Source organism: Camelus bactrianus, chromosome 5 (assembly GCF_048773025.1).
Source record: "Camelus bactrianus isolate YW-2024 breed Bactrian camel chromosome 5, ASM4877302v1, whole genome shotgun sequence".
In the NCBI taxonomy this organism is placed as follows: Eukaryota; Metazoa; Chordata; class Mammalia; order Artiodactyla; family Camelidae; genus Camelus; species Camelus bactrianus.
In genome coordinates this window covers 45,589,993-45,613,488 of record NC_133543.1, presented here as the reverse complement: position 1 = coordinate 45,613,488, position 23,496 = coordinate 45,589,993, and the positions used below count along the sequence as shown (strand labels likewise).

Genomic DNA, 23,496 nt, shown 5'->3' with positions numbered 1-23,496 from the left:
CAGGTCTTGTTTGGCATCTCCACAAAAGCATTCTTAATGAAACCATTAATACGGTCTTCAAAAAGATAATAGTCAACATTTAAGCATGGCATTCTATGACTCTTTAACACTTAACAAAAATCTGAATCTGTAGTTCTTGCTGAAGAACAACAAAAGCTCCACAGTGGAGTCAGTCAATTGAGTAATTGCAGGGCGACTCTAAGCATCAAAGTGAGATTTTTGGCCAATAGTACATTTAAAATTTCCCCATGGGTGGAGGACTTTGCAAGCTTAAGGCATACTGCCCAGTATATGATCTGTTTTTCAGTTTAGCTTGAGATCAGATGTTCCTTTCCTTTTCTGATTTCAAGTCAGATCCCCGGGGAGATTGTCAAATGGCATCTTATTTTCAAAAATTTGAAATGCATATGCATTCACAGAGAGGGGGCTTGTGAATGAGAATGTGGAGGAGTACATATTAAACTTCAGCACAATTATAGAATTTCAGAGCTGGAAGGCACTTCAGCGACCATCTCAGCCCAGTGTGTACAAATTTTACAGTCCCGAGGGTTAAAAGACTTGAGTTTAACTAGGGGTCTGCCAAGAGCTAGCAATGTGATTTTTAAAAGCCATATAAATTCTCTAACCTCAAGTTTATTTTCTATAAAATGAGGGGGTTCCATTAGATAATTTCTAGAGAGAGTCCCACTTTCACAGTCTATAAATCTTTAATCCGTTCACCTCACTACAAAGGTCAGGAAACTCAGACCCAGAGAAGTTAAATGACTTGTAAGTAACTAGTGAAGAATTGCCACCACTACCCCATGTCTTTAGTCCCATGTTGTCACATCCTTTTCGTTAGGTTTGGAGAAGCAGAGAGGATAATGCTTTATTTTTTTCTGTTTACACCTTTTTTTTTTTTTTTTGGCATTGAACAGCAAGGTGTATTTATTTATTTATTTTCTTTCTTTTTTCCTTCTAGAGAGTTTGTAAGACAAAGTCAGCTTCCTCGTCCAATTCAGTATTTATCCTGGTCTCCTGTTGGGAGTAAATTAGTAAGTGTTTAAATTATAGAAGTGTTTAATCATTTAAATAAAAGAGGAGCCACTTGATTTTGGCCTTTGTTAAATTTCCATGCCTGAAGGGAAAAAAAAAATACATTCATGACTATTTTAGTGGTTAAAAATGGGAAGAGTTTTGATAAATTGAAACCCATCTGAGAATTCCGCAAATCTCAAGCTCATGGATAGACTTCTTTAAATATCGCAGTCAAAAACTTTATCCTTATACTCAGCCAGAATGCGCTGTGCCAGAAAGCTCAGGAAAAATATGGTTTTCACAAGTTTCCCAGACTAGCTTCAGACAACATGAAATTTTGTCCAAGCTCTTATTTAAGGCCGCTAAATAAAGATTAGATCTGGCTAGCTATTAATATTCAGAGATTTTATTTGACTTTCTGTCAATATACATAATTATTTGGGTAATAAAGGCAACTAATATAATAGTAGGCTTTATTCTTTATTTAGTATATAGACTTTAACATCGTAATTTTTATGTTATGTTAAAAATCATAATGTTAATGTGAGTTGGTTGGTTTTTTTGACCTACTAAAGTGATATTTTAGTTGTAAATCATTTTTCATCTGGATTATCACTCTTTTTAAAGGGATTAGGCAAATAATTAAAACAAATATGCAGGCTTTATTGTATTTCTTGTGAAATTTCTCCTTATTAACTAACTTACCACCACTTCTAGGCATATGTCTATCAAAACAATATCTATCTGAAACAAAGACCAGAAGACCCACCTTTTCAAATAACATATAATGGAAAAGAAAATAAAATATTTAACGGAATCCCAGATTGGGTTTATGAAGGTACGCTGTATTATTTTTCTACTGCTGACGTTAGGCTTTTCACTGAAAGTAATTGCACACATTTAGTAACATTTAGACGAGCGGTATGTTACTGAGATGAATGGTGGCATTTCTGAAAGCTGTTCTCAGGTTACAAACAGGACATGTGTGTTCTGGAAGAACAAAAGCTTGTTTCAGACTGGTAGAATTTATTTTCATAAGCATTATGAAATAGTAGTAATAATTGATATTCCAAGAAGTATATAGTCCTTAGATGCTATGTTGGTACATTTTCTTAGGTTTTTGGGTTTTTTTCTTGAGAAATAAATCTTTTTTCCAAAACTAAACAGCTGTCTATATTATTTTGCAGGAAAATACTCTTAGTTACTGATGCTCTCGTGAACATTGTCCTCTTTCTAGGTCATGTAGGATCCAGGACTTAACTGGACTTTAAAAGGTCTTCTAGTTCTTACCTTTGTTTATATATATATATATATATGTGTGTGTGTGTGTGTATATATATATATATATACACACACACACACATATATATAATATTTAATATATTATATACATCTAATATTTCATATATATTTAGATACACACACACACACATATATATATGTAACTGAATTAATGGGTTTTTAAAAATATTCTCAGGAGAAAAATTTAACTTTCAATGTTTATCTCACTCTGCAGTATAATTACATTTCTCCTTCTGGTTAATTTAGGTGACTATAAAAACCAGTAGCTGACCCAAAGGGGAAAATTAATTATTGTTGAGATGTTTATTATTTATTTTAAAAACTGAATTTCTGATTAATGTCAATTCCTCAGAAAACTAATTGATGTCTGATATGGGGTATAAGATTAAACTATTCCTCTAAGCTCAGATTACTTATCTTTTGATAACCAAAGTACAGCATTGTCACATCCACATTAAATGAAAATTATTTCAGTCAATAAGTGGCTATACATAATGTGTTTTTAAACTGTTTACAAAGAGTTTAAGAGTAAGCTGTAATTGTAGTTAATATGCTAGTATTTATTTTTCAGAGGAAATGCTTGCTACAAAATATGCTCTCTGGTGGTCTCCTAATGGAAAATTTTTGGCCTACGCAGAATTTAATGATACAGAGATACCAGTTATTGCCTATTCCTATTATGGTGATGAACAATATCCTAGAACAATAAATATTCCATACCCAAAGGTATGTAGGATACTTTTAGCAGACGCTTCCATTTCCCTGGTGTCAAAATGAGCAACCAATACCATGAATAGAGGTGGGATCAACAAGTTTGGAGAGCTTCTTATCCTTGTGTATTGTAAGGCAAACATTGTACTGTGCTCTATTATTTATGTGGACATCTGTTGCTTTGGACATCTGGTTGTGCTGGATGAAATAGTCTTTGCAAAATCCATCGCAGAGTCTTTGAAAAACATATGGTCTAGATCATGGAGGAAAAACAAGCTTAACTTAATTTTAATTTTCTTCTCTTTCATGCTCCAAATTCAGGGTAAAGTTCTGTTCTGAAATTCCCTCTTGAGTTCTCATGTAAATGCCAACGAGAATGGGAAATTAAAATGTTAAATGTGATGTTCCTATCAGGTAAAAGGAGTCATGGTTATGATCTTTTCTGGAGAAACCTGATAGGTTAAGTTTATAAGCCTAGGTTCTCCTCTGTGGGAATTAGACATGGTGTGAGCCCAGAGTTTCTTGCATAAACATTCTAAAATTCTTAGCTTATCTACTTCTCATGCAGTCCTACTCCGCAAGAGAGGCAACCTCTATGCGCAGTAGAAGAATGGTCCGGTCACAGTGGATAAGCATTGTATCCTAATTTAACTTAGACAAGAAATTTGAAAGGGGATCAAACCATAAATTCTCCTCTTGTGCAAGTGATTCTTGAATGTAGTTCTTTGTTCTTAAGTCCCTATTGTTTTTACTTGCCAAGGGGAACGTGTCATGGATGGATGCAATGGGTCCCTATACATGACAAAGATGGGATAGATTTGCGTACACACAAGTGGATACCAAGGCAAGACAAAACAGCCATAGCGAGAAAAATAGAAATTCCAGATAGTCTAAAATTTATGTTAAAAGTCATTTGTGAAAAGACAATGGGTAGGAGATGAGTGTTTAGGTAGGAGATCCCTCAAGGATTGTGTATATAGTCTGAAAACTAGAGATGTTCAGAAGTGAGAGGTGTGGTAGCTGGGACCCAAAAGATGTAAAAGAACTTGGATCTTTAGGATGTTTAAGGGAGCAGGAAGAGATGAAGGAACCCAGAACTGAGGAGTAACTGAGACTGACAGAAAAATTGGGACCCAAATTCTCATATTTCTTTGAAGGTTGAAGTTATTGAAAACTCTGATGTTGGACTGAGAGGGGAGACACCTTGAGAGAAGAAGAAAGTCTCAGCTAAACGTCGGAGTGAAACAGGGAGGTCTGAGGAGACCGAATAGTCCCTTAGAGAAAGCCAAACAGCATGGAGCCATTTAATATTATATATCTAAACTTTGTGAATTCAAATTATCAAACAATTATAAGATTCTCTTTTCCTGTGGTAAAATAACAGAGAAACTCTAAGAAGCTGTCTGGGCATAAAATATGCTTTCTTGTCAATTTGGGGCATGTGCTAGCACAGAAATCACAAAGCAAGAAAAGCATAAATCCCATGACACTTTATTTTGAGGTGAGATGACAGCAGTAGTAATGTAACCAGCTAGGAGACTGTTCGGTAATTGTCCTAGACTAAGTTATTCTTTACAGTCTCTTCCCAAAACGCATCTTCATCTGCACTCCCCTCAGCACATGGAGAAATGTTACTCTAATTATCCTGATAATGGTAAGAATGAGAAATATCTGTCTTGAAAGTCAAAAAAGAGAGTATCAGTTCCAGAACTGCATTTTCATGTCCAAAATATTTCCCCCATAAATCAAAGCTCCCTCATTAACCACTTAAAATATGTGTTTTCACTCTAGTTGGCACAATGTTTGTAATTGCCCTGCAATGAAATTCGTGGTCATGTTATAATTAGAATGTTTGCAACAGTAATATACTTAACATTGTTAGCTTATAAAAATATGCCTAAATTCCTCAAGTGTCTCTAAAATGTTGGTGATAACTAGAATTTTATGAGGTTACGTATCTCCACTTTCTTGGCAGGCTGGAGCGAAGAATCCTGTTGTTCGGATATTTATTATTGATACCACTTATCCTGGGCATGTAGGTCCCAGAGAAGTGCCAGTTCCAGCAATGATAGCCTCCAGGTATATTCGTCTCAGATGCTTCCCACCTTTTTAACTGAATTTTAACGCTGCAATTTCTTAATCAGGGTTTACACTTCCTTTCTAGTGAGTTTCTGATATACTATTAGCAAAAATAAATAAATAAAAATAGCATGCAAAGCTAAATACATAATAAAAACTGAAATTCACAAATAATTTTCTTATATTGATTTGAAAATATGAGTCCTTTTTGTACATTGAAAGATGACCAAAGTAATCCATCTAAGAGGTACTTCCCTTAGATGTGTGAATGTAAGTGAGGGATGAACAGGCAGATAGTAAAATTCATAGACATCCTCAGGCCGGCTTCTTTCAAGTCTGGCTTACTTTTCCTCCACCCCAGGATTTGTAGATCATGCTTATCACATGTGAATGACAAACAAGAGAAGATAAGCCAACCCGCTCCAAATAGTAGCATTTTCCACTAGATATAGTCTATTTGGAATGATCTGGTTGCAAAGTTATCTGGGGACTGATTGCAGACGGAAAGGAACAGAAGCATTCTCACTTCCCCTGCATGGTGCTCAACGTAGACCTTACCTAATGAGTCCTGCTCTTTGTGGTTGAAGTGGATAAAGGGAAGGGATCCCCCAAGCCCTGCCCGGTGGGCTGCCTCACCCTTTCCCAAACCCTAGCCGGCACAGGCTTGTCTCCTCTCCTCTTGCCCCATGAAGGAGAGTCAGCCAGGGCCAACTGATTGATCACTAATCGGAAGAGTAACCTCATCAGAGGTCTCTGCTGGGCTTTGCCAAGGTAAATCCACTCTGGGATAATCAAAAATGGCTTTAATCTTTTAAATTATCCATTATTCCCCGCCCTAATCTAGTTGATGAAAACTTGGCTAAACACATGTTTTGAGGGGGTGTCATTCCCCTCAGGAGGTCAGTGGAATGACAGAAAGAGCATCTTTAAGGAGTCACAAGGCTTGTTTGAACATCTGTAAAACACTAACAACATGATGGTAATAGCTAACATTTTTTGAGCACTCACTATGTAGTAAGCATAGTTCATAAGCACTTTAAGCCCTCTCAGCAAATCTTTACAGCAACCTTTAAAACTAGCCATTTTATTATTCCCCTTTTATATAGAAGCAGAGGCACAGATACTAAGTAATTAGCCTAAGGTAGTATAACTAGGAGGAGATAGAACCACAATGTGAGCTGAAGACCCCTTCTGGCTCTGTGGTTCCTTTGACATCAATATCCAAAATTCTGTGGTTTGTTAACATTGTTGTTCTCTAAGTACAAGCTCTCCCTCAGATTCCAAGTAATCACTGTTGTCATTCATTGGCCTACACTTTGTGCCAAGAACTATTTGAGTTACTTTGCATATATCATCTGTGATTACTACTAACCTGAATTTCAACCCCTGATCACGGTCACAGCTAAAACTCAGCTTCTAACACAAACCTGCCTAGAGAAAAAAAAAAAAAAAGTCTTTTACCCACTTAGCTCTCTCTCAACTAGTTAAAAAGTGAAACATTGAGTTTACTTATTCAAAATAGCCAGTTTAATGTTTTTTCCCCTCTAGATTGACCAGTAGCTTTGACCTCGTGTCTAAATTTTTTCCTAAGATATAACAATTCCAAATGGGGAGAGAATTATAAATTATAAAATAATTCCGCTTAATTAATGAATTCTCTTATCGATATTCTTTAAACGTCATCAAGTGTATTTAAATTTTCTCTGCAGAGAAAGGAGAGTTTTGCCTTCATTATTTATGGAATAAATATTTCATAATAATGAAATACATCCTTCAGAAAATACAGATTAAGAAATTATTTGAATGTGATATTGATTTATGGTTGTGATTGTTTTGGTTTATTTGCAGTGATTATTATTTCAGTTGGCTCACATGGGTTACCGATGAACGAATATGTTTGCAGTGGCTGAAAAGAATCCAGAATGTTTCAGTCTTATCTATATGTGATTTCAGGGAAGACTGGCTAATATGGGACTGCCCCAAGGTAGGTTATATTAAAACCACAGAGTGTATTCTGAAAATGTAAGTACCAGAAAACTTATTTATAGCTAGCATTTTATATCATAAAGCAGAATTACTGCATTCAGCTCATGACTGCTTTGCAGAAAACCACTCTCTATTCACAGGTTCATTATTTTTATTAAATAAATAAGATACCTCTGATTTTTCTTGAATGGTTTTAACATTGAAATTGAATAGAGAAAAAGACTAAATTAAACAATGTAACACTGGGAAAATCAGGTATCTGGTTCTGATTTAGAATGGAAATCCATCCTTTTGAGATCACCAGATTGGCCGGCAAAAAAATGAAGGGGTTTATTAGGGAAATAGATGTGTTTTGTTCAAAAGAACCAGAGGAAAAAATGCAAATGGCGGCATGCTCTATTCAATTTCAAAACTGAAAAATAAAAATTCCAAAGTAAATGAATACTATCCAAGGAAAGCCAAATACTCCCATTTTAAAATCAAAAGCAGATAACTGAAGACATGACATGAAATAGATCAAATTACTCTGCTATCCTGTTATCTTAGGGGAGTATTCCATACTGTGCTAATTTTAGGGAGAAAAAACTTCAAAACTAGGCACAGATTTATTGTTGAGTTTTAATTGTTTCTATTGCTCAAATCCAAACAGAATCTGTTGACTTAATGAGTCAGAAAACTACTTCACCAATTGAAAAGCTTCAAAATAAGCCTGTTCATAAGTACTGATATTAGAGACTAAGAAACACAAAATGTTTTCTTTAAATAGGAAATTTGATGGGTACATTTTATGAGACATCTAATTATGAAGAAATGTTTCATTAAACCAAATATAGAATAAACCTATTTTATAAAGTAAGAAAAAAAGCACAGAGCAATCAAAGTAAAATACTAAATTCCATCTAGAAATTAGGACATTATGTTTTGCAAGAAAAAAGTCATATGAATCTGTTTGGAAATATATCAGGACTATAATAGTCAACATTACTCAGGCTAAAAATATTTTTAAATCACTACTGTGTCTGTAAGAAGCTTGACTAATTTTGATGGAATATGCTAGAAGCTTATTTTTATCTTACAGTTTGATATACAAAGCGGAAAGATGTTTGGCTTTAATGCAGTATCATAGGCAAACAAAAAAAGAATAAACTCGATTGTTCTGGTTAATTAGAAACTATTGGTCTGATTAGTCAGCTTTGGATGAATATAATCTTCAATGTTTTCATTGAATCTAAATACTAGGAATTATTGCTTTAATTTTATGAGTTTAAAACTATAAGATTGGTCATTTAGATACAATTTTTACCTCTTAAAACTAGGCATTTAAAACTCTGATTGCTTTGGGATTTGAAATTCTAATTTATCAAATCTGAGACAACTTAATCCAAACTGACAGAACATGTAAGATGCTCATTCATTGAGATATGGAATTCCTGGAATATAAACTTTGGTTTTATGGCCAAAATCAGTGATTAAGTTTAGAATACCAGGTTTGAATAACCTTAGAATTTCAAAACAATCTCTGTTTCAAAATAATCTCATAAGTGCATGAAACATATTTTCAGATTTAGACCAACAAAGTTGAAATTTCCAGCAACCATACTCATGACTGGTGTGTGTGTGTGCGTGTGTGTGTGTGCACGCATGCGCACACACGCGTCTGTGTTTTGAAAACAAATAACATTTAAGGTTTAATGACTTGGGAACATTTTATTCATTTTGAGATTCATACTCAAAACAAAGAGGCAAAGGAAACTGGCAATAGTTAGGTGTAATATAATTATATGAATAAGATTTATTAAGAAATTTGTAGTTAGGGGAAGAAATATCTTTCATATTATTTTTTTGTCTCTGAAAATTAAAGTTAATTTTATCTTAATAGCTGAAAATGATGAATCAAAAAAGTTTCACTGTTAAGTCTTGTCTTAACTTATTCTCTCTGAGACACTGGCCTGTCCCTATAGGAGAAAAATCCAAACTATGTTTTTAAAATTGATTACTCCCTTGCTTTTGACAACAGTATGCTCCCTCCTGGTTCTCTTTCTACTTTACTGACTGTTCTTTTCCTTTCCAGCTCTTCTTCTTCTGACTTCTCTAGAAATCTTATTATTCTCCAAGTTAATGTATTTGCAAGATAGGCTAACTGCTATAACAGTAACAACAACAAAGCCCCTCCAAAATTCAGTGGGTTAACACAATAGAAATTTTTTGCACATTCATGTAACCATCCAATAGTGAGTCCAGGTAAGTGGGGAATGGTGAGGGTGGGGAATGGGGTGCCCTGCTCCACACAGTCATTCAGGAACCCAGGTTGATAACATTTCTGCTGTCCTCCTTCAGTGGCTTCCAAGGGTATTTCAAGGTTATTCAAACCTGATTATCAACATCCAGCAGGGGGCAGTGGGGGTGGAAAAACGATGGAGGATCATGGATGAGAGGGTTTTATAAGTTAGGCATAAAAGTAGCATGAGTCAATTTTGCTCACATCCCATGGTTAGAACTTATCACATGACCACATCCAACTGAAAAGAGGCCTGGGAAATGTCGCCTACCTGTAGTCCCAGCAAAAAGAGGAAACGGTCACTGATTATCTTACAGTCTCTGTCACAAGTTTCTATTACTCTCTTAGGTGATTTTTGTCTAATACTAGAAGTTTCAATCACAACTTGCCCCTCAAATTCATTCTGAGGATTTACACTTTTATGTACCTCTGACTACATCTTCTCTTCTCCATCCTCACTACTGCTATCTGGATTTGGGTCTTTCGCATCCTTTTTCCAAACATTACAATACCCTGATTGATCTTTCTGCTTCCCTCTGTCTTAACCACTTCAAATCCATTCTCTGCATCATGTTCAGTTATGTTTTCCAGATTGTGATTTTGAAATCCTTCAAAGGATTTACCTACAGGACAAATCCAAACTTCCTAGCATGGCATAAAATTTTCTCCAAGATCTTGCTGATACCTCTGCATTTTCTCTCATCTTCTAACTCTTTCCCACTGTCACCCTCCACTCAGTCACACTGAACCACTGTGGGTCTCTAAGCTGACCTTGTCTCGCTGCTGTTCATTCTACCTAGAATGTTCTTTCTCTAATTATTTGCCTAGAAAAGCCTGTTCATTCTTTTAGGCTTACTAAATGTTTGTTCAATAAATGGTTGATTGTATTATGCTAAAATATATACCAAAATAAGACTTAGTGCAAATGTTAAGATTCCTAGTTACTTCATAAGATTGAGAAAGGAAGAAAAAAACCTAACCTAAACTCCACTGTAAATGCCTTTTTACCTATATGACATGGCTTGTGCTAGTTCTCCACAGATACTGTTATAATTCCATTCACTGCCTCGTGGAATATTTAACCAGAATTATGAATGGTTTGCAATAAGGTTCAGCCCTTAGATCACCCTGTGTATGCAATAGTGCTGTTGTATAAGATTTTGAATCTAGTCATCTGAAACTCAAGAGTGAAGTTAACTGACTAGCAATAGTACACTCTGACCAGGCAGCTTGACTTGTTCAAATGTTTAGATTGTATTTAGGAAAAATGGTCTTCCTGATACTATGTTTCATGTGATCTTTTTTTCTTTCTTTCTTTCTTTCTTTTAGACCCAGGAGCATATAGAAGAAAGCAGAACTGGATGGGCTGGTGGAGTATGATTGTTATCTTTTCCTTATCTTTAAGTGAGACTTGACAAATTCTCAGCTATCAAAGGACTATTTGAAATGTATTTAAACTGGCACTACTTGTTTTTATAGAAAAAATGCCAAGGTAAAAAACACAAAGGTAGTGATCCTTTCAGCAATGTTGTGCCAGACAATTTTAAATGTCTGTGTATTTAGAATTCTACTGAGAACAAATCATATACCTCATGTCCCTACCTTACCTCTTTCAATTAATTCTCTGAAATCCAATAATTAATACTACTTATTAATAGATCAAATAAAGACCATTTTTCAAAAGGGAACACAATCTTTGATCTGCTTAAAATAATCTTAATAATTATCAGCCATTTGGACTAGGAAAAATAAATACATTGTGCATCCTTGGTTTAGAGATAACTGCCTCTTATTTAATTTTATATAAACTGAAATGAATAGGTGGATTTCATATGTATGTAGATTCATTCTAGTTTTTAGATAAAGTGTTATCAAATAGGAAAGTGTGTAGTTTGTTCTGATTTGTGATCACTGATATTTAGATTTTGGAGATATAGGTTTATTCAAATATTTATGAGGATTTTTAGTGTAAAAGTCATGTTTTAGGAAAATATCTATTATATCTTATATGCTATATGAAGAATAAAAAATAGGACAGAGACTAAGTGAATGCTGTTTAGATGCTGCCATTTATCACAAACGTGGTAGAATTCAACTAGCATTTGGGTAAAAAAAAAAAAAGACTACTTTTTTCTAGGATTCAGACGCAAGCAAAGAAAAAAGAAACTCTTAGGAACTAGTTTAACACATTAATCCAAGACAAGGGACAATAAATAATTCAGATTTCAATTCTAAGATAATAAGTCTTATAAAAATTCAAAGTGAAGGTGGGTGGGGAAAAGATAAATTGTAAAGGTAGATTGTAGTCTTCAGCTATGAGAAAGCTTTTTGTACACTTTCCTCGACCCAGCAGTTTTAGCTTACATTTACTTCCTGTCTCCAAAGATACTTCAGGTTTCTTTATTCATTAACTAGTTATTACTTTATTAATTATATAAGTAAATGTAAATTGCATTCTAAAATAACAAAGTAACAAGGATAAGTGTGTAATTCAGAAAAAGAATGGGAAAAGTTCTTAATTCACTCTTTGGGACTGTACTAAATAATACAGGAAAAATGAGGAGAATTCATCGGAAAAACATGATTTTCTTTTCTTTTTTTTGGTGGTGGTGGTGTGGGGGTTCTTCATCAGTCAGAAGCTCACTTTTCAGAAAGATAACTCCTAGATCAGCATTTGCAAACTTGAGGAAAGAGAACAATTTAATTTACGAGTTCACTGCCACTGTCGAGATTTCCAGTAAAGAATGAGAGAAGGAAGAATACTTGAAATTTTCCTCTACCTGTGTTCTCCGTGATGATCCTATAACTAGAGTTACTATGAAGTAACATGAATGATGTGATTTTACCAACAGATAAACAATGATACCAACAACCTTATCAAAGACATGATCTTAAAAATCCATACACATTCTGAAAATACTACCAGCATTCAAAACACTCTGAAATATTTCAGAAAGCATCTTTTGAAATCTCCTATTTATAAGTACCTTGAGAATTACAATTGTATCTTATCAGTTTTTACAGTCTGGATAGCACCAGCTTTGCAATCTCATCAAATATTAGGTGGATGTATGAATGAATAAATGAATTGATTGATTACCTTCTAAAGCTATAGAATATTGTTTTAAATAGCCTGAGTGGAAGCACATACGTGTCCCTTGAGGGAAGATGAGGTCTCTACGTTGCATCAAAAGCCATGCCAAAATAAATACAGTAAATAATGAAAGATTTATCTGCAATATATGATTTTGTGTTAGATTTCAATATTTGTAGCTTTGCAATTCTATTGGGAAAATTATCTTTCTTATCTACTAATCTCAGTCTCTTAAAATTGATCCAATAGTCAGTAAACTTTCTAAATATTGGAAGAGGAATTGTCAAAAATTCTTCAAAATGATAGCTTTCAAGAGTAAGTTCACACTTCTCCAGGGCAACTGCTTTCAAGAGGTCATTCATTAGATTTTATAAGTTCTGAGATGTCTTTTGAAAAAAGTCAGGCCCTGACTTTATACAGTCATAACTCATATGTCATACTATGCTGCATAGCTTCCTTTGACCCATAATCAAACCAGTGGCTTAATAAAATTTCCCAGAAATAACCTAGAAGTATGTGTCTTTCAGACATCTGTTCAAATAATATTAATGAGGGTTTTAGATAAAGTGTACAGGCTAGTCATATTAGTATAAATTGTAAAAGCAATTTTAGATCAGTTGTTCTTTTAGTATTTATCAAAGAGATTTAAAGTGGAAAAGACCTCTGAGATCACCTATAAATTTAAAAAGTGAGATTAAATGACATGAGATTAAATGAATGTTCTCCTCAATGGTTGGAAGTCAGTGCTTTTGACTGAATGTGGACGCAATTTAGGCATCAACCTAGATAAGCAGGCCTTCAGGTTATTTACCAACTGTCGCAAGAAATAGTCTGGTGGTAAATAATCTTACCTTCTAAGTAAAATATTTTAAATGGCTTTGCACATAGAGATGAGTAATTTATCAGCACATCTAAGCATGATAAAGGGACCTGGGAAGAGGCCTTGTTAAAACCGAGGACCACCTAATTACGTGTGCTTAACTAGGGCCCAGGTGTGGCTGGCTATAAGAAGCACTTAACTCAGCATGCATTATGGACCTAGCTCTGGGAAAGCGAGTGCGGGAATATTTCACACTCTCTTTACCTCACCCAAGTTACCTGTTCCTCTAAAGCAGCTGTCTTTGACATGTGCAATAAAAGGGGAGAAGATAGCAGTCTTTGCCTATCAAAACTATTCTTCCTGTTTGCCTGATTCTAATATCTTAAAACATACCACTTTCCTGTCTTATTATTTATTTTCAATGAAAAGGAAATCTCTAGTTTTAATCTAGAACTAAACCTTTTTAGAGTTCTTTAACTAACTGCAGATGTGAGGAGAGTATTTTTTTTATTCTGGCACTTTGTATTTTGTGACCACGGTTCCGTTTTAGTGGTTAAGACAATATAGAGCCAGTTTTTGTCTTTCACCTTGAAGAGTGAGAGGGAGGCATTGTGAAGTGGTTACTGGTAAGTACGGATGCCATCATTTGGCTAAGAGGGCGAAGCCTCATTCTAAAATGAAAGAATGATTTGTCAGACCTAGACTAATGAAATTCCATCTACAAAACTGCAAATCAGAATTTCCCATTTCTGGGCCTCTTAACTCTCAGTTTCACTTAGTCTCAATAGACAAAATCCTACCAGGGCTGACCTTATTGTTAATGAAACTAATAAGAGAATTATGTAAGGAAACGGCAGTTTCTCATTATTCCATTTTTCATTTTGCTAAAAACATCCATTCTCTGCCAAAGAGATAAGACTTAGGACACTATATAAGTTTCCTGGGGCTGCCGTGGCAAATTACCAAAAATTTGGCTTAAAACAACAAAAATTCATTCTTTCATCAGTCTGGAGGCTAGAAGTCCAAAGTCCAGGGGTTAGCAGGGTCACACCCTTTGAAGGCTTCCGGGAATAACCCTTCCCTACCTCTTCCAGTTTCTGGCAGCTCCTGGCCATTCTTGGCCATCCTTGGCCATCCTTGGCTTGCAGCTGCATCCCTCCAATGCCCGCTTCTGTCTTCTCATGGCTTCTTCTCTGTGACTCTCTGCATCTCTTTGTGTCCTCTTCTTACAAGGGGACCAATCATTGATCTCACATCTCAGGGCCCACGCCTCAATTCTTACTTTGATTACATCTTTCAAGATCCTACTTTTAAATAGAGTCATTGCCTTGGTCTGCTTGGGCTGCTGTAATGCATACCACAGAGTGAGTGGCTTATAAACAACAGCAAATTACTTCTCACAGTTCTAGAGGCTGGATGTCTGAGATGAAGATGCCAGCATGGTCAGGTTCTGATGAGAGTTCTCTTCTGGGTTGCAAACTGTCAACTTCTTGTTGCATCTTCACATGGAGGAGCAGAGCAGACTGAGCATGTTCCCTGGTGATTTTTATAAGGGTACTAATCACATTCATGGGGGCTTTACCCTTATGACTTCATCTAATCCTAATGGCCTCCCAAAGCCCCCACCTCTTAATACCAACATATGAATTGGGGAGGACACAAAGATTTTGTCCATAATAGTCACCTTCCGAGATTGGGTGGAAAAGAATTGGGAGGAACGCTATTTAGGTCCTATAGACACCACATCAAATAAGTTGCATTTTAATATCACGAAATTCTAATGATGACTTTTAGGAAAAGCATCAAGTATCCAATCACACATGGGGCCATCATTAAAGGGGCCTTCAGCTACTTCCCTTGCTCTCTTCTTGCTCAAAAGTGGATCTCAGTAAGATGGGTGTCAGCAAGATAGGTGTTTGAAGCTAAAAGATACTGGTTAGTCTTTTGGTTGTTGTTGCTTGGCCAGTGGTAGACAGGTGAGTGTCTCAGCTCACCATCACGGTAGAAATGCTCTGACTGAGAGAGCTGGTTGGGATAACCTGTGGGAATTTCTACTCTGCGTGACGCAGGGTAGCTCTTTCCTCATGGAGCTCTTTTACCACGTTAGCGTCCTTCCACAACCTAATGACCAGGAGAAAAAGAGGCCAGCAAATGTAAACTGAGTCTATGTGTTTTAACGGGAGAAACTACTCGCTAAAATTTTGTGTGAAGACATTTGCAAGACTTTAGTTATCTGTACCATTTGGGATGTTGTGGTGTGGCTTGCTGTGTTCCAGGACACACCAGACCTCTGTCAGAGACTCCTTAGGTCATTAAGCAACTCCCAGCAGGTGGCGAGATGGGCCCTGCCCAGAGGTCAGAGGTCGCATTGAGGTCTGCTCTGCTCCCTGAGCTTAAGGAGTAAACCTCCCACTGGCTTGTTGTGGGTTACATTTTCCTCTCAAGTCCTGAAATCTCTCCCTATCATTAGAAACTGTAATTAGTGGGTCATGGTATTTTAATCTTTAAAAATGTCTTTACTGTATCATCAGCATGAGGTACTCGGCATTTGATAAACCAAGAATTAAAAGGATTATTGACCTTAATAAGAGTCCCACTTTGGTCAAATACAAAATTTTAAAGTTTGAGTTCATTAAACATCAACATTCATTTGTGATTCTTTTAACTTTATCTCACAGCACGTAATCTCAGAACAAAGAATTTTTTTTTTTTTACATTTGTGATCTTTTTATGCTGCATTTTTATTTTATTTTTTGCGAGGGGAGGTAATTAGGTTTATTTGTTTGTTTTTTAATGGAGGTACTGGGGATTGAACCCAGGACCTCATGCATGCTAAGCACGCACTCTACCACTGAGGTATGCATCCTCTGCCCCCCAAACATAAAAATTCAATCAAACTACACATTATGAACCTCAGGCATATGTAGCAATTTAGCAGTAGTTGGAACGTGTCAGTGCCTGTTATAATCACCAGAAAAGCTTTCCCTCTGAAAGAATCGGACTTCAGGTGTGAGTGACGGAAGGTAGGGGAGGCAAGGCATTCTGGCCTCGGTAATAATAACTATGCATTGCTTTAAAAAAAAATCTATAGTTTTAGTTCGGTTTGTCTTTTGAACATAACCTCTGTTCATTTCTTTTAGTTCTTTGTTTCAACACCAGTTTTCAGCTCTGATGCCATTTCATACTACAAAATATTTAGTGACAAGGATGGCTACAAACATATTCACTATATCAAAGACACTGTGGTATGTTCCTTCCAAGATTTATCTCCTCAAAGATCATTCACTTGAGGTTGCTCAAATAACGCTCAGCTTCACACAACATAATGTTTGTCTTTTTATAGGAAAATGCTATTCAAATTACAAGTGGCAAGTGGGAGGCCATAAATATATTCAGAGTAACACAGGATTCACTGTAAGTATTGCATGAAGCTTTATGCACCATTCAGGTTTTAATTGGCACTGATGGATGTACAAATGATGCCTCTTTTAGTTAAGAGTATGTTTGTTACCCTGTGGTTTAGTTCAGACAGCTGCGGTTTCACTGACACTGCACGTTCTTTAATAACTAGTCAACATGATTTGCTTTTGGAAAAAATATTGAGTAGGTGGTTGTTTCTCTTCTGATACCTGGTAGATAATTATATTAAAAGTATAAAAATTTAAAAATAGTAGCTGGTTCTAAAGGCAATTTCCCCCCCCCCCAGAACTTGAAGCAATAAGGAAGCTTCATAGACAGAGGGCAGCCCATAGATGTAGAAATGTTCTCATAGTGAGTCACTGCTATGTAAGTTTAAGATGATTAGCTATAACAGCCATCATTTATTGAGCAATTATTGTGTGCCACAATAAGTAAATAAATAAATAAATAAGCAAATAAATAAACTAGAAACAATGATCCCAGTTTTACAGATGAGAAAACCGGTAACTTGGAAATTTAATTAACTTGGCCGAGGCCACATTGTTAGTGGCAGAACTAGGTTTTAAACCTAAAACACATTAAATCTAAGGTTCTTATTGTTAACCTCAGCATGGGGCTTCTTCCTTCCAGTTCTTTCCTTTTCAGTCCATCCTGCATACTATCTAAATAAACCATCTTAAAATAAGCATTTATGATAAAACTTCTCTAATCCCTCACTTCTAATAAAGTCCAAATTCAGGGTACTCTCCTATAGCCTGCCTACCATTGGCTGGAATTTTAAGAGCCAAAGAGGAAGATCATTAGTCCAGGCTTCCTGGATAAAAAACCTTTCAGAAACCTATTGCCAATCCATAGAATTCTTTGAATAGTCAGCAAAGGAGTTTGGACATTACATGCAGCAGCCAGTGTAAGAAGAGTGACCAGATAAAAACAGACGGGAGATTTCAGGCATAAGATGTTTAGCAAGAGCGGAAAACCGAAGGCAGGGAGACCCAGGTCTGGTCATTTTCTAGCCCTGAGGTGATAGAGGCCTGAACTAGACCAGTGGTGATGAAATGTGGACTCTGAGGGAAAACCATGCCCTCTTTATTTGCATCCTTGGCACTTGGCGTAGTGCCGGGCACACTGTTGTTGAACGAGTGAGAGGAAGTGTAGATAGATGGTGAAGATAGACAGACAGACACCCAACAGGACTGATGAATCCGTGGCTGTGAGGGAAAAGGGCAAGGAAAGAAGGAAAGTGGACTCTGTTCTAAGTATGAGAGATGAAGACAATCATGAAACCTTTGACATAACAAGAAATCTGCAGGGGGATGTTCAGAAAAGCTGAGTAGTTTATTTACAGGTAGTTTGAGATGATGTGAGAAAGGCAAGAACGAGTAACGACTGGAGTCATGTGATGTTAGTAAAGACATTTAGAAGGATCCTGGTTTAGAGGACAGTTAATACGAGGAGTGGGGTGTATTCTTTTCCTTTTACTGGGAATAACAAGGTTTTTATTTCAGTGAGGACATAGAAGTACCTGAGTTGCTGGAAAGTCCTGAGAATGTTTATTCCAAACTTTTCACATTCTATTATGCTCTTGTTAAAAATGAAAATTTAAAAAATTTAAAAGAGAGTTACTTTGTGATATTCAGATGAACTCACAGAGGAGTGAAAACCATGCCACTAAATTGGATATCCCACTTCATGGTTATATGAAGACAGGTTACAACTAGGATTCAGATACTTAAGTAATGAGTATGTTCTCTTGTGACTTGTTTTGCTTTTGGGCAAATTAACATGTCCTTTTGTGTGGCTCATAACTAATGAATCAAAATATAATATACCTATAATAAAAAAGAATACTCAGCATAATTTAATCTTTCTCCTATAATATTTATAGTTTACAAATATATTTTATATAAATTTATACATTTATATAAACTTTATATAAATGTAAATGTATTTATATATAAATTATACTTTATAAAGTCAGAGTAAATACACAAAATTCAGAATTATAAACAGCAGTGATCTGCGTACATAAGTGCCAATTAATTGTTTCATAACATGGAAGTTGGACTATATTATTATGTTAGTACTAGTATTAATAATTATATCACCGTTTAGTCATCAATACTTGTTTAATAACGTCTGAATGTATTTTCAGGTTTTATTCTAGCAATGAATTTGAAGGCTACCCTGGAAGAAGAAATATCTATAGGTAATTTATGTTAATTCATCCTAGTATTTTTATATATTGAAATTTAAATAAAAATCTGTCAGAGTTTTCAGGATGTATAGAATATGTTTTAAAGGGCTGAAATGGAATAAGGTTAATTTATGAATTAAAATAAAATATTCAGAGACTATTGTACACCACATCAGTATAAAAATATATATCCCCAACATATTAGCTAACTCAAAATGTTTTCAAAAGAAAAATCAAGAAATTCTAATGCTGATATAAACAAGGTATTAAACACTTCAGATAAATTTAGTGGTAATTGAGGACATTCATTTAACATACATTTATTAAGTATCTACTGTGCACCAGACATGGTATTTATTCCCAAAATGTGTGGTTTCCTTTAATGTGACTCCCTTTGGCATAAGCCTATTACTTTGGGAAGGAATTCTTCTCTGTTCCTAAGTTAGTGTTTAAGTTAGTCCAGGGGCCCACTTGGTGATTAGAATGGTGCCCCCATAGTTGCTTCTGGATGTGGAAACAAAAACCACAGCTACTGTGGGCTGGTGGTCTGCTATAACCCATGCACATTTTTATCTGCCTCACAGATGTGCTTTTATTTAATCTGCACAACAACTCTCTGAGCCAGGATTTGTACCTGGGCATGCTGTCCTTGACCCCTAACTGTTAGCTGCCTACCTAATGTTTCCAAGATCACAACAAAATATGAACATAGATACTACTAACCATAGCTGAGGAAATAATAAACTTTTTCCTCTGCTGCATTCCCCTGTTCTCTCCTGGATCCTTGCTTCTTATCTGTTGGGGAGAGCCCCTCTCTGGTGACAGCAGTGGCTCTGGCCACCCTCCACAACGTTCAAAGTAAGATCAGGGGCAGCAGAAGGAACACTGCTGCGGCCACAGGTAACTCACCAGCCAGAGCGAGACTCCAGCCCTGTCTCCATCCTGGTCCAAGTACCATCTAGCCCTCCCCAGATGAGCCTCTGAGGGTTTGGGTTAAGGTCCAGAGTTTGTATATTAAAGCCAATCATCCAGACAGTGGGCCCAGCTTAGTAGGTACAGGTTGGCTTGTGTGGGAACATGTGGAGGGAGCATTCCCAGGAAGAGCTTCCACAAGCCCACATTCCCTGCCAAATAAAATGACAGGTCCAGGAGCTACTTAGAACTGTGACTTCTTATTTCCAGTTGGCTTATTACTAATTTCCCCTTCCAGATGTGTGATAAGGACAGGGACCCCTTTCTTGATGATCCTGCCAGATCTTCCTTATATGTTTTGCCACCGGAGTACATAGAGAGAGACGGGAGGTGAGAGAACCATGCATTCTCAACCACTCTGTAAAGTGTAAGAGACTGATGGTTACTGAGAAGGAACTACCTGACTCCCTCTCGAGGTGTTAGAAATTTCTCCCACAGCTGGAAAACCTCTCTAAGGTTTGTGCCTATTCAGGCAAAGATGGATTGAAAATCAGGCAAGTCAAAATACTGTGATTCCCCCTTTACTTTAAATGATATTGGCAACAGAAAAATAGAGTGAGTTTGATGGCAATATGTAAATTAGTCATTTTCCGTGGAGTGGTACATTTTGATAAATACAATCTCAAAATTTCAGCTTAGTTTTATTTTCATTTTCCTCTAGAATTAGCATTGGAAGCCATCCTCCGAGCAAGAAGTGCATTACTTGCCATCTAAGGAAAAAAAGGTGCCAGTATTACACAGCAAGTTTCAGCGACTATGCCAAGTACTATGCACTCGTCTGCTACGGTAGGTAACGGACCTTACACATGCTCTTCCCCCCCCTCCAGGCCACTGTCCTTGTCCTTGTCGCCACTATCTCATCAAACCTTAGCTACAGGTTATTGAGCACCTGTTATATGTGAGGAACTTATCTATGTTATCTTATCTAATGCTTACGGGAAAAAGTGTGAATCAGATGGGGAGGCGTTATTATCTCCATTTTTTGCAGTTGAGGAAACAGAGTAACTTGCAAAAGGTCGACACTGCTGGTAAGCATCAGAGCCAGATGGGAGCAAGGGTCCCTTGACTGTAAATCCAGCCTCTCACCCACCACGTGCCATAGCACCATGACGTTGCATGCAAACACTACCTACCCAGTATCTACAGCAGGACACGATTAACATTATAAAAAGAAGCATCCTCTGACAAAACGGTTGCTGGACTTCAGCGCCATTTGCCTGAAGAAATGTCAGTCTCCTACAGCCAAGGAAAGAAACCTGAGCTCTTTGCCTGGGAGGCCAGCAGTTCTTTGAACATAGTTTCAATGGGGATGGAAAGTGAACTTTTGTCACCTAGTATGTCCTTTCTAAATGCGGGGAACATAATAAGTAATTCATTCAGGTGTTTAAAAAACTAGTGATAAAATATACTAGACATGTCCTGGTTGTTTAGACCATGTGCACATTTAGTGAATAATTTCTATCCAAGTAATTTTATTTGATGCATAACATTTCATCTATATCTTGAACACATAGCAAAGTTGGGCAATCAGTAGATCAATGCGATATATCAGGATCCTGGGAGTCATCACGGGGATTTGGAAAACTAACTTGTGAAATGTATCCGCGCCTCCATTCTTTGTCCCGTCCCCTGGGTTAATCCCTGAGTCCCCTTGGGAGAGGGAGACAGAAAACAGAGGGGGTTATTACAAAATACATGCCACTCTCCTGTTTCTGGTATCAACTGCCCCTATTCAGGTAGGTGGCTCAGAGAGCAAATAGATTCTTTGACTGACTGAGATCCCTTCTCGGTGGCAGAGGACCCTGAGGTTTCCTTTACTTTTCAGAAGGAAGGCTACTCTGATATGCCACTTCCTTGGTCCAGTCACCTGGGCCCAGAACCTCAGCCCCAGCTCCTTTAACTATGTGGAAATGAATCAGCATTTTAACCCCAACGCGCTGCCCTTCAAGATAGCACAAGATGTCAGTTTAACACAACACTTTTCACAGAATGTTTGGTCAATGGCATCTTTGCAAAGTCAAAAGGTTGCTGCTCATGACCGTATGTGCTGATTGTGGTTATGGCATTTCAAGGTATCCATTAAAGTTACGTGCAACATTTTTTCATCCCAAGCTATGTATTTATGCAACGTATGTTGAAAGCTTACATGCCAGGCGCATAGTATCATTGAACTGTCCTGAGTCAGCCGTTTGTCTATTTTCTCTCCTTAAGGGAGAGTCTGCTTTCTTTTCATCTTTATATTCACAAGGCCAAGAAGCATGGTTACTGCATAATGGGCATTGAGTGCTTGCTGAATGAACACAGGTGCTAAGGGAGATCAAAGCATTGCTGCCTTTTGCAAAGTGTACCAAAGCCCTCATTTTTATGCTGATATATTTACTGATGAAGACATTGGTGGCCCTTCACATACAAACGTGCATTTACGTTTATCTGCACTCTGCCTTTGTACAGTGCTTGAACGCTCTCTGAAAGCACCATACCACTTTTTCTATCATGTTGTCTCCCTACGATCTTCCTGAGCCTCAGTGCCCCCTGAAGAGATAAGGAATCAAAGACTGAGCTCTCATCAAAAGTTGGTGAAAGAGAGCCCTTTCTAGAACTTGAATCGCCTGACTTTTCCACACTCACTCTTCCTCGGCAGTATGGTAATTTCCCATTTAGCAAAAAATATACTGTGTGGGAAGCATCACATCGTCTGGTGTTTTTGAAGCTCCAGTAAAATGAGTCACTGCACCATCATAGGAAAAACCTTGAAATCTCTCCCTTCAGGACTAAGAGTAAAGCTTCATTATGTAACTTCTAACTCTCCAAGAGAGATGGCGAGTAAATCCCAGATAATAGGATTGAAATAGGTAAAACATACTGATGATGCTGATGAAACAAAAGCAATGCAAGGGAGGATTCTAGACAATGGATACTTATGCCACCAGGACCACACCCCCAGGCCACTTGTGTCAAGGGCAGTCAGTCATTAGTTTGCCTCCTAGTTTGGGCAGCAAAGATCTGCCAGTTGTCCCTGCTGGAACTGTACACTGAAAATTCCATAAGGTGAATGCTGATTGACTACAGTCTAGAAATTCAGGCCCACTGCCTTACATTCTAACCAAAAATCTGATGTGTGTTGGTCCCTTCTCATAACTTTGGAGAAAAAAACTGACCAAAAGGAAAATTCCTGAAATTAAATTCTAGAAAATGCTGAGACTCCACAGAATAAAGAACTGCTGGTTTTTGAAAGAGCCTAATGAATAATATCCCTCCTCCTCACTCTCAAATTAGTCCGAGGAATCAGGCAGGAAATCAAAATATTAGCTTCAGTACCTGTAAAGGTTAATTGGAAAATGTGGCTAAGGTGTGCAGCTTCCTAACATTGCAGCTCAGAATTGCAGTTACTCACACGAATAGAGGTGCACCCAGACGGCCGCTGGCTTTGCCCGTGGGGCGGGCTCTGTCACACTCACAGCGCTTAGGAACAGATCAGAGCGTGTTCTCTGCAGGCAAAAGCATGCCAGGAACAAGAAGAAGGAGCTATTCATACCCAGGTTTTCTCAGAGCTCATCAAATAGGTCATTTCCCTTCTGCTTGCTTGGGGCCAAGGGTGCTCTGATGGCGCTCCCACTGCACAG

General features: G+C 37.1%; 1 protein-coding gene across 5 annotated transcripts in view; it reads left to right on the top strand.

Moving 5' to 3' along the window:
• The window catches only part of FAP (fibroblast activation protein alpha), a 63,017-nt gene that overhangs the window by 15,600 nt on the left and 23,921 nt on the right, over positions 1 to 23,496 (top strand). For all 5 annotated transcript variants that reach the window (XR_006720534.2, XM_045507613.2, XM_010971378.3 and 2 more), the window contains 10 exons: positions 962 to 1,034; positions 1,735 to 1,855; positions 2,891 to 3,045; positions 5,006 to 5,109; positions 6,958 to 7,093; positions 10,703 to 10,747; positions 16,428 to 16,532; positions 16,631 to 16,701; positions 18,860 to 18,913; positions 20,535 to 20,659. Coding sequence is in view for 4 of the 5 variants with exons in the window: in XM_045507613.2 (XP_045363569.2) it covers positions 962 to 1,034; positions 1,735 to 1,855; positions 2,891 to 3,045; positions 5,006 to 5,109; positions 6,958 to 7,093; positions 10,703 to 10,747; positions 16,428 to 16,532; positions 16,631 to 16,701; positions 18,860 to 18,913; positions 20,535 to 20,659 (989 nt within the window). In the remaining variant the exon portion in view is untranslated. The remainder of the gene's footprint in view (positions 1 to 961; positions 1,035 to 1,734; positions 1,856 to 2,890; positions 3,046 to 5,005; positions 5,110 to 6,957; positions 7,094 to 10,702; positions 10,748 to 16,427; positions 16,533 to 16,630; positions 16,702 to 18,859; positions 18,914 to 20,534; positions 20,660 to 23,496) is intronic.